The 12,141-nt window shown below is 40.7% G+C and overlaps 1 protein-coding gene across 17 annotated transcripts in view; it reads right to left on the bottom strand.

Moving 5' to 3' along the window:
* The window catches only part of ABCA4 (ATP binding cassette subfamily A member 4), a 174,195-nt gene that overhangs the window by 64,364 nt on the left and 97,690 nt on the right, over positions 1-12,141 (bottom strand). For 15 of the 17 annotated variants that reach the window (XM_081486239.1, XM_081486253.1, XM_081486252.1 and 12 more), the window contains 3 exons: positions 8,677-8,898; positions 6,472-6,676; positions 1,421-1,486 (listed from right to left, as the gene is read on the bottom strand). In XM_081486239.1, coding sequence (XP_081342365.1) covers positions 1,421-1,486; positions 6,472-6,676; positions 8,677-8,898 — 493 coding nt within the window. The remainder of the gene's footprint in view (positions 1-1,420; positions 1,487-6,471; positions 6,677-8,676; positions 8,899-12,141) is intronic. The other 2 variants (XM_081486256.1, XM_081486246.1) reach the window with 1 other exon arrangement.

Genomic DNA, 12,141 nt, shown 5'->3' with positions numbered 1-12,141 from the left:
ATCCATTCTGGGCAAATGTCCTTTTAACCCTCTTTCCCAATCACAAGAAAGACCAACACTATGGGAATCTGGGAGTTTGCCCCAGCCTCTGGATGCCAGGAAAATAAACTTCTTGCTTTGGGAAAATAAATTTATTTACATTTGAAAAGTGGAGAGGACTAAAAAAGCACACGATGGGACACAGCAGAAGATGGATTCCTTCCTCTGTGTGAGTCTCTAGATCTGTCTGTTTTATTATTTTTTAAATTTATTTATTTTAATTGGAGGTTAATTACTTTACAATATTGTGGCGGTTTTTGCCATACATTGATCTGAGTCGGCCACGGGTGTACATGTGTCCCCTGGTCCTGAAACCCCCTCCCACCTCCTTCCCCATCCCATCCCTCTGGGTTGTCCTAGTGTACCGGCTTTGAGTGCCCTGTTTCATGCGTTGAACTTGAACTGGTTACCTATTTCACATATGGTAATACACATATTTCAATGCTATTCTCTCAAATCATCCCACCCTTGCCTTCTCCCAGAGAGTCCAAAAGTCTGTTCTTTATATCTGTGTCTTTTGCTGTCTTGTACATAAGGTCGTCATTACCATCTTTCTAAATTCCATATATATGTGTTAATCTAATGTATTGGTGTTTTTCTTTCTGACTTACTTCACTCTGTATAATAGGCTCCTGTTTCATCCACCTCATTAGAACTGATTCAAATGCATTCTTTTTAATAGCTGAGTAATATTTCATTGTGTATATGTACCACAACTTTCTTTTCCCGATTCTCTAGATCTGTTTGCTTTAAACTGAGAAGGTGTAAACCTCGTTTGCACTCTCAAGTGGTCTGGCTTTCTTTTAAGTGTGCACTTGAATCCACTGGGCACAACCAGGATGCAAGGGCTTATCAATGCTCAGCCATCACCCTGGTCCAGTCACTCACAAAATAGGGGCTCCCAGAGGCCATGATGATGCACCAAGGAACAGAGCCCCCAGCAGACAGCTAACTAATCAGGAATCTCACACTTCATGTAAGAACCACCTCTACAATGCACACATATCCCATACATAGCCAAAGGAGTTAATTTCAAACATTTGTTTTTCTTTCTTTTTTTTTTACGGATTTTTTTTTTTCTTTTTTAAATTAGTTTATTTTCTATTTTTTAGCTTTATAATATTGTATTTGTTTTGCCATACACTGACATGAATCCACCATGGGTTTACATGTTTTCCCCTTCCAGAACCCCCTTTCCACCTCCCTCCCCATCCCATCCCTCCGGGTCATCCTGGTGCACCAGCCCCGAGCACCCTGTATCATGCATTGAGTGTGGACTGGCTAGTCGCTTCACACATGATAATTTACATGCTTCAATACCATTCTCCCATATCATCCCACCTTGTTTTTCTTTAATTAAAAAGAAATTTAAACAACTCACCTTCACCACCTAGCCAGTAAGACTCTTGTAGAAGGAAGTACCAAGGAAGTGGGGTTCCATAGTCCCCTAAAGATGGATAGGCAAATAAAGAGAAAAAGTCTAAGTAGTTCAACCTTACCATAGTTCTATAAGATCTATAATTTATCTACCTGAACCTCAGGTTGTAACTATATATATTTACAGTTCATAAGCATTACATGGCTATCCACATGCTTCCTCTAAGACTACTTCTTCTAATATGCTTCAATTCAAAAGGTCATGTTTTGGGTGTGAAATCAGCAACACTAAGACTGATGATCTTAGCTAACATTAGTTTTCCAAGAAACCATTTAATTAAAGAATTTAAGCATGCTCTTTTCAACAGTTACCAGATAATAATAGTGATGATAATCACTAACATCTGTTGAATGTTCTTTCTGTGTCAAACATAACTGTGAGCCCCTTCCATGTGCTAAATAATTTAATCCTCAAAACAACACAAAGGGATATGCAGTATCACTATTCTTGCTTGTGGATAAGGAAATTAAGGCACACTGAATTTGAAGCTCCTGCCCAATGTCACAGCTAATTTAATAGAGGTGCAAGAATTCCAACGTTGGTAGTCTGGTTCTAATACCACTGATCTTTTTTAAAAAAAAATAATTAATTAATTATTTTTGGCTGTGTTGGTTCTTTACTGCTGCATGAGCTTTTCTCTAGTTGCAGTGAGTGGGTGCTACTCTCTAGTAGTGCATGGGCTTCTCACTGTGGTGGCTTCTCTTGTTGCAAAACACAGGCTCTAGACCACACAGCCCTCAGTAGTTGCAGTGTGTGGGCTCAGTAATTTCAGTTCCCAGGCTCTAGAGCAAAGGCTCAATAGTTTTGGCACACGGGTTAAGTTGCTGTATGGCATGTGGGATCTTCCTGGACCAGGGATCAAACCCGTGTCTCCTACTTTGGCAGGTGGATTCTTCATCAGTGAGCCACCAGGGAAGCCCAACACCACTAATCTTAACCATACCATCCTACTGGATCCACCTGAGTTTCAAAGAATAAACTATCAAGTTTCTGGTCCAGTTCTCTTAACTTGCTGCCTATAAATGTTGATTTTGTGAGAATATTATCTTTGCTTATTTAATAGTTACCCTGTGCCTTATGGCCAATGCTAGACTGTAATCCCTCAAGGACAGGTTTGTGTCAGTTTTTTCCACTCCTTCTTTTCTAAGAACCTGTGCTACTGAGCATAATACATTGGTGCTGCTTAGTACATAGTGGTTGAACATATTAAAGCTTTAGCTTGGCTAAAAGAAAGCTCTTGAAATATGCACAAATTTTATTTTAACCTAATTAATTTTCATTTATTATACCTCTCTCTAATGGCCCAGTGAGATGGAAAAAATGGAGGCTGAGAAAGTCAAGTATATTTCTTTGAATTCACTGTTATAGGTTGAATTATGTCCCTTGACTCTCTCTTCCCCCAAAAGAGATATATTGAGGTGTGTGTAGAATACAAAATAATACTTGATCTTTGTCCATAGTTCCTGGCACAGAGCTTGTTATTCATCAGTTCAGTTCAGTTGCTCAGTTGTGTCTGACTCTCTGTGACCCCATGGACTGCAGCACACCAGGCTTCCCTGTCCATCATCAACTCCCAGAGCTTGCTCAAATTCATGTCCATCGAGTCGGTGATACCATTCAGCCATCTCATCCTCTGTCGTCCCTTTCTCCTCCTGCTTTCAGTCTTTACTAGCATCAGGGTCTTTTCCAATGAGTCAGTTCTTCGCATCAGGTGGCAAAAGTATTGGAGCTTCAGCTTAAGCATCAGCCCTTCTAATGAATATTCAGGACTGATTTCCTTTAGGATGGACTGGTTGGATCTCCTTGCAGTCCAAGGGACTCTCAAGAGTCTTTTCCAACACCACAGTTCGAAAGCATCAATTCTTCGGTGCTCAGATTTAATAGTTCATGATTAGTGTGAAGAAATGTAAGAGATTTTTATGCGTGGAATTCGTATCCTGCAATTTTACTGAATTTTTAAATTAGTTCTAACAGGTTTTTTTGATGGAGTCTTTAGAGTCTTCTATACATAAAATAATGTCATCTACAAATATTACTATGTAAAAATGTACCTTTTCTGATTTGGATGTCTTTAATTTCTTTTTCTTGCCTGATTGCTGTGGCTAGGACTTCCAATATTATGATGAATACAAGTAGCAAATGGGTGTTGGGTTCTGAGATCCCTCCTGGTTGTGGATCACTGTGCGAAGGGTGGGTGATATGGTGAAACTGTGTCTTAGACTCCCCTACCTGCTTTGCCTGATGTGTAGTTATCATTCAGCCAGACTTTAGGTTTTTTTAAAAGAGGAAATGGTTCCATATGAAGCTGAAGACTCAGTTCTCTATGAGGGAAGGTGAGCTCAGCATCTTCTTACACTGACATCTTCTGAAGAATTTGAACAGAGGATTGACACCACTTGACCTAGATTCTGAAAGGATCTCTCTGAACACAGTGTGGAGAACAGACTGGTAAGAGATGATTATGGAAGGAGGAGGCTTGGACTGAGAAGGTTGTGTAGAGGTGGTAACAAGGGATCAGATTCAGAATCTGTTTCTACAGGTGAGTCAAGCATTCACTGATGGAGTTTTGGTTCCTGGATTTAAGATTCAAATATGGGTTCTGAGAGTTCAAGCTGAAAGACTTCAGAAGAATAAGATTTTGAAAAAATTGAAGTATAGCTGATATAAAATGTTGTGTTAGTTTTGGTAGAATCACTTTGCTGTACACCATTCCTATATATTATATATATTCCCTTTTAGATTCTTTCCCATTATAGGTTGTTATAAGATATTGAATATAGTTCCCTGTGCTGTACAGCAGGTCTCTGTTGTTTATCTACATTATATATAGTATTGTGTATATGTTAATCACAAACTCCTAATTTATCCCCCCCATCCCTGCTATCACCTTTAGTAACCATAAGTTCATTTTCTTTTTTTCCTTCTTTTTAAAAATATTTATTTATTTTTATTTATTTATTTTGCTGCTCTAGGTCTTAGTTGTGGCATGCAGGATCTTCAATCTTCATTGTAACATGCGGGATGCAGGATCTATTTTTTTAGTTGTGGCGTGTGGGAGCTGGTTCCTGGACCAGGGATTGAACCCAGGCCCCCTGCATTGGGAGTGCAAATTCTTAGTTCCTGCACCATCAGGAAAGTCCCCAAAAGTTTCTTTTCTATGTCTGTGAGTTTATTTCTCTTTTGTAAATAGCAAAACATTTGCACCATGTTTTTAGATTCCACATATAAGTGATATCATGTGATATTTGTCTTTCTGTATCTGACTTACTTCACTCAGTTTGACAATATCTAGGTCCACCCACATCACTGCAAATGGCATTATTTTATTCTTCTTATGGCTGAGTAGTACTCCATTGTATATATATTCTTTATCCATTCCTCTGTCAATGGACATACAGTTTGCTTCTATTTCTTGGCTATTGTAAATAGTGCTGCTTTGAATACTGGGGTGCATGTATCTTTTCAAATTACAGTTTTCTCTGGATATATGCCCAGGAATGAGATTGAAGAATTATATGGCAGCTCTATTTTTAGTTTTTTAAGGAACCTCCAGACTACCTTCCATAGTGGCTGTATGAATTTACATTCCCACCAATAGTATAGGAGGGTTCCCTTTTCTCAACACCCTCTCCAGCATTTGTTATTTGTAGACTTATTAATGATGGCCATTCTGACTAGTACCTCACCATATTTTTGATTTGCATTTCTTTAATAATTAGCAGTGTTGAGCATCTTTTCATGAGCTCATTGGCCATCTGTATGTCTTCTTTGAATAAATGTCTATTCTTCTTTGAATAAATGTCTTCTGCCCATTTTTTGATTTGGTTGTTTTTTTTTCTTTTTTGCTGTTGAGTTGTATAAGCTGTTCATATGTTTTGGAAATTAATCTCTTGCCTATTGCATTGTTTTCAATCATTTTCTTCCAGTCCATAGACTGTCTTTTTGCTTTATGCCTTTTTTGCTGTGCAAAATCTAATAAGTTTGATTATGTTCCATTTGTTTATTTTTGCTTTTATTTCTTTTGCCTTGGGAGACTGATCTGGGAAAATATTCCTATAATTTATGTTCAAGAGTGTTATGCCTATATCCCTTTCTAAGAGTTTTATGGTATCACGTCTTACATTTTAAGTCTTTAAACCATTCTGAGTTTATTTTTGTGTACACTGTGAGGGTGTGTTCTAACTTCATTGATTTACATGTAGCTGTCCAGCTTTCCCAACACCACTTGCTAAAGAGACTGTATTTTCTCTATTGTATATCCTTACCTCCTTTGTCAAAGATTAATTGGGTGTAGGTGTGTGGATTTAGGAGAAGGCAATGGCAACCCACTCCAGTGTTCTTGCCTGGAGAATCCCAGGGACAGTGGAGCCTGGTGGGCTGCCATCTATGGGGTCACACAGAGTCAGACACGACTGAAGTGACTTAACAGCAGCAGCAGCAGCAGCAGCAGTGTGGATTTACTTATGGGCTCTCTATTCTGTTTCATTGATCGATTCGTCTGTTTGTGCTCCAATACCATGCTGTTTTGATTCCTATAGTTTTGTAGTATTGTCTGAGGTCCGGGAGGTTATGCTTCCAGCTTAGTTCTTTCCCCTCAGGATTACTTTGGCAATTCTGAGTCTTTCATGGTTCCAAATAAATTTTAGGATTATTTGTTCTAGTTCTGTGAAAAATATCTTAAGTAATTTGATAGTGAGTGAGTAAGTGAAGGTCACTCACTTTCTGACTCACAAGTGAGTCAGACTCACTTGTGTCTGACTATCTGTGACCCCATGGACTATATAATCCATGGAATTCTCCAGGCCAGAATACTGGAGTAATTCGATAGGGATCACATTAAATCTGTAGATTGCTTTGGGAAGTATGGCCATTTGAACAATATTAATTTTTCCAATCCAAAAGCATGGGGCATTTGATTAAGATTTAAACTAGAATGAAAAGGCAGAGGAACTAAAGAACATACTTACCTTTACCCTATGGAGGAGGACCCTTACCTGGAAACACCTGGTCAAGATACCAGGCAAGCAAGCCATACAGAGCAGCATCAAGGAGCATCATCTTCATGGACATCAGAAAACTGAATTCATCCCCTTCCATGGGACTATTCCCAATATTGCTCCACTGCAGCCCCACTCCTTGCTCTTCAAAACGAGCCAGGTACTCAGTGCCAAACCCAAATGCCACAGGAGACAGCAGGCTCTGCAGTAGGGCAAAGAAGGCATGAAAGATGTGCAGAGGATCTTTAACCCAACCCAACAGAACCCACAAGGTAGGAAGAAGGCCAATGGAGGGTCTACATTGTATTCTGGTGTAAGACCACCCCAGGGAGGGGTTAAGGCAATCTTCCCACAGGAAGAGAGTTCTGGGAATACTTCTCAGGCCTCAGGGACCCCTGCCCAATACCTACTTGGCCACCTTTCACCTGTCCAATGGACTACAGCAGTGCACTAGGGAAGACAACCCAACATAGCACAACACAGCAAAGGACCAAAGGTCCTCAAGCTTGTCTTCCTACCTTTCCCTGCTTCTACCTACCTCTTTCATAAAATCTCACAGTTTTTGGTACAACAAAGAAGCTAACTTGAGCTGCTTTGTGAGAATCCCAATAGAAGTCTTCATAAAGTCATCAGTGTTCTAGAGCAGACTAGAAGGCTAGACAGGATATTGTCTCATGACCTCCTGAGCAATGTTAGGCCAAAAAAACCCAGGTTATAATGACTATCACCTTTTCTCCTTTCCAGACTAAGGAAAATCTTTTTCTTAGAATCTCCTTGAAGAGCACAAGTAGCTGAATAGGTGGTATGCAGAAAGTCTAAAGAGGAAGTTCCCCAGCCACATCCCCACAGTTGCTCCCTGGCATGGCAGAAAGCACATACACACATACAGAGGGATGAGATATTCCCACTTGCTCTGCTGGGAGGCCTACCACTAGTTTGCAGGACACAGGATGGGGTTCAGAGCGTCTCTCTGCAGAAGGAAGGGATTCCCTAGCTATATCTTCACAAAAACCATTTAAAAAAATCTCAGCCCAGCCCTGGTCCACAGAGCAGCCAGAACTATAGCTTCCTGGTAGATCCACACATGCAAGGAACTAGTTGTGGCTTCTAAGTACCAACTGTCTACACAGTATACCAAGATAGCCCAGCTCTGCCAACAGGCAAAGTCATAAGAATTTCTTGCCCATTGTGATCATGTTAGAAAATTTGGTGCCATAAATGACAGTAATTAATTCTTATTTAACATGAGAAATAAAAGGCACATGCCCTGGCAGCACTTGAGTCAAATAAGCTTGAGTCATGAGAACAAGTTCAACTTAAATTTTCCCCAGTGAGATGCAGGTGACAGTCCTTTCTCAACTGCATTGTACAAAGAATCATGGATAGGGAGATTCTGGAGGACAAAGAAATTTGCACCCTACAGGGCTTAGGAGCTATTTAGTCTGGTTAATGAGAGTGGACACAGATCATTTGAAAACAATTAGAGAAAAAAAAAAAAAAACACGTTGTTTGGGCATTGTGAAGAGGTCTCTCAGGCAATCCAGAGTCAATTTCTGGAGACCTCTCCTGGGAAGAGGGCCCAAGTGGCTCATTTGTGCACCCCTCTCTGAGTGCCCTGGTAGAACATGACAAAGACATGGTAGAGCTATTCTGATTCAAGTTCTTTCACAGAGAAACAAAAACTTTTAATTTATGGAAACATCTTTCTAGGCAGAATAGTAAGGGAGAAGCTCCCTCCCTTATGAATCTTCTCAAATGCTAGGGAAAAAAAAGAACTGAGTGAAATGGGCCCCATTGTTCTTCTCTTATGGATACACAAAGGGACCCATGAGCTGAACTGTTTTTTTTTTTTTAGTTAGTTTATTTATCTATTTTTTAACTTTACAATATTCTATTGGTTTTGCCATACATTGACATGAATCCACCATGGGTGTACATGTATTCCCCTTTCAGAACGCCCCTCCCACCTCCTTCCCCATCTTCAATTACTTCCCAGGGCAGACTTATCAAGCAGATTTGGTGAGGAGAAACTGTTAGGTTGCTCAAGATGAAGGCTACTTCCACTTTTGTACCTGTACCTTATGTCCATTTCTGCCAAAAGGCAAAGTGGACCCCCTAAAGGGTGAGCCAGTCCTCTCAGACTGCTACATACCCTGCAAATGGAATGCATCATATTCTAGGTGTAAGCTCAGGGTCCCTTACCACAGCTATCTTCATGTCGGCCGTAATTCGGTCCTGCCAAGCGAAGCAGAGAATGTGTGGCAGGTAGAGGGTGAAGTAGATGACACCACTACAGGCTGCTGCCAGACTGGCCCTGGAGAAGAAGGTGCTGAGCAGGAAGCACTGCATGATCGTAGCAGTGGAGAAAGCCAACAGGAACAGGAAGAGGATGAACGGATTGCTGTAATGTAGGATCCTTCCATGCTGAAACCAAAGTGGCCACTTGAGTCAGTAATTTCCACCCACATCCAGGAGCCCCACCCCTCTAGGAAGTGATTTCTATGTGTTTAGAAGCCCTCTGCCCCAAAGGGATCTCTCCCATGAGCCCAGTGTGTGTTAGTCGCTCAGTCGTATCCAACTCTGTGATACCATGGACTGTAGCCCACCATACCCCTCTGTCCATGGAATTCTCCAGACAAGAATAATGGAGTGGGTAGCCATTCCCTTCTCCAGGGGATCTTCCCGATCCAGGGATCAAACCACAGTTTCCTGCATCTCAGGCAGATTCTTTACCATCTGAGCCACTAGGGAAGCCCTGTTAGTGTCTAATTTTCCACATTTAATACTTAATATGTTGAGGTCCTTTAATTCTCATTATGCCATTTTCTCCTAGGAGGGTAACATATTAAGCTATCTATCAGTATTGAATAATTATTATGGTTCAGTAATGAAATCCTTGGGAAGAGGAAAGTGTGGAGGAAGAAGCCTCAAGCATTGAGGAAGATCTGCAAAGGGGGTCTTGGAGCATCAATAGTTCCTGTGATATACTGAATTGATGAGGAACAAAAGAGGGAGGTGGGAGACCACCCAACAAGCTTTAACATTTTGCTTTGGTCCTGGGAAATGGCAATCCACTCCAGTATCCTTTCCTGGAAAATCTCATGGAGAGAGGAACTTGGCAGGCTATAGTCCATGGAGTCGCAAGAGTCAGACACTACTTAGAGACTACACCACCACCACCTGGGCTGCTGACTTAATCATTTATACTTATATTCTGAGATGTGCCTCTCACATTGGTGAAAATCTTTGTAGTTAATCCACATCACTGGAAAGTGGATTAATCCTTGCAGCACATGACATTATAGAAATACATTTCAAAGAACCTGTGGACAATACTCAGTACCTTTCATGTTAACTAATGGGTCTATTAGTCAGCATGATTGGCTATGTAGAAAATAGGACCAACTAGCTATTTTTTAAGTGACCTGCTATCCAATTACATCAGTGTATAAACTGAGATGTTCAAATTGATCAAACCTACTTGTTTCTCTTTTGCTATAGACCTACTACGAGGATTTTTACCCTTTGCGCATAACTCCAAATACGTATAGATTGTCCTGTTCTTTTCTTGGGAACATAAAGGTACAAATTGCCTTACCTCTTGAAATGGTTCTGATTATTTGGTAGTGGTACCCTAAAGCACTGGGTTTCTTTAAGTAGAGAATAGAAACCAAGTAGCAATATCTGTGTGTGTGTGTGTGTGTGTGTGAGTGTGTATGTATGTACTGACAGAATGTGGTCCACTGGAGAGGGGAATGGCAAACCACTTCAGTATTCTTGCCTTGAGAATCCCATGAACAGCATGAAAACGCAAAAAGATAGGACACTGAAAGATGAACTCCCCAGGTCGGTAGGTGCCCAATATGCTACTGGAGATCAGTGGAGAAATAACTCCAGAAAGAATGAAGGGATGGAGCCAAAGCAAAAACAACACCCAGTTGTGGATGTTACTGGTGATAGAAGCAAAGTCCGATGCTGTGAAGAGCAATACTGCATAGGAACCTGGAATGTTAGGAATCAAGGCAAATTGGAAGTGGTCAAACAGGAGATGGCAAGAGTGAACGCTGACATTCTAGGAATCAGCGAACTAAGATGGACTGGAATGGGTGAATTTAACTCAGATACCATTATATCTTCTACTGTGGGGAGGAATCCCTTAGAAGAAATGGAGTAGCCATCATAGTCAACAAAAGAGTCCAAAATGCAGTACTTGGATGCAATCTCAAAAACAACAGAATGATCTCTGTTTGTTTCCAAGGCAAACCATTCAATATCATGGCAATCCAGGTCTATGCCCCGACCAGTAAAGCTGAAGAAGCTGAAGTTGAATGGTTCTATGAAGACCTACAAGGTCTTTTAGAACTAACACCCAAAAAAGGTGTCCTTTTCATTATAGGGGACTGGAATGCAAAAGTAGAAAGTCAAAAAACACCTGGAGTAACGGGCAAATTTGGCCTTGGAGTACAGAATGAAGCAGGGCAAAAGCTAATAGAGTTTTACCAAGAGAACACACTGGTGATAGCAAACACTCTCTTCCAACAACACAAGAGAAGACTCTACACATGGACATCACCAGATGGTCAACACTAAAATCAGACTGATTATATTCTTTGCAGCCAAAGATGGAGAAGCTCTATAAAGTCAGCAAAAACAAGACTGGGAGCTGACTGTGGCTCAGATCATGAACTCCTTATAGCCAAATTCAGACTTAAATTAAAGAAAGTGAGGAAAACCACTAGACCATTCAGGTATGACCTAAATCAAATCCCTTATGATTATACAGTGTAAGTGAGAAATAGATTTAAGGGACTAGATCTGATAGACAGTGCCTGATGAACTATGGACGGAGGTTCGTGACATTGTACAGGAGACAGGGATCAAGACCATTCCCAAGAAAAATGCAAAAAGGCTGTCTGAGGAGGCCTTACAAATAGCTGTGAAAAGAAGAGAAGCAAAAAGCAAAGGAGAAAAGGAAAGATATAACCATTTGAATGCAGAGTTCCAAAGAATAGCAAGGAGAGATAAGAAAGCCTTCCTCAGTGATCAATGCAAAGAAATAGAGGAAAACAACAGATTGGGAAAGACTAGAGATCTCTTCAAGAAAATTAGAGATACCAAGGGAACATTTCATGCAAAGATGGGCTCGATAAAGGACAGAAATGGTATGGACCTAACAGAAGCAGAAGATATTAAGAAGAGGTGGCAAGAATACACAGAAGAACTATACAAAAAAGATCTTCACAACCCAGAAAATCACGAAGGTGTGATCACTCACCTAGAGCCAGACATCCTGGAATGTGAAGTCAAGTGGGCCTTAGGAAGTATCACTACAAACAAAGCTAGTGGAGGTGACGGAATTCCAGTTGAGCTATTTCAAATCCTGAAAGATGATGCTGTGAAAGTGCTGCACTCAATATGTCAGCAAATTTGGAAAACTCAGCAGTGGCCACAGGACTGGAAAACATCAGTTTTCATTCCAATCCCTAAGAAAGGCAATGCCAAAGAATGCTCAAACTACTGCACAGTTGCACTCATCTCACACGCTAGTGAAGTAATGCTCAAAATTCTCCAAGCCAGGCTTCAGCAATACGTGAACTGTGAACTTCCAGAGGTTCAAGCTGGTTTTAGATAAGGCAGAGGAACCAGAGATCAAATTGCCAACATCTT

The sequence above is a fragment of the Giraffa tippelskirchi genome, chromosome 5, assembly GCF_054371585.1.
Source record: "Giraffa tippelskirchi isolate mGirTip1 chromosome 5, T2T-mGirTip1v1.2.pri, whole genome shotgun sequence".
Lineage (NCBI taxonomy): Eukaryota > Metazoa > Chordata > Mammalia > Artiodactyla > Giraffidae > Giraffa > Giraffa tippelskirchi.
Note: the sequence above shows the minus strand (reverse complement) of the source record. Positions and strands in the feature narration are given on the sequence as shown.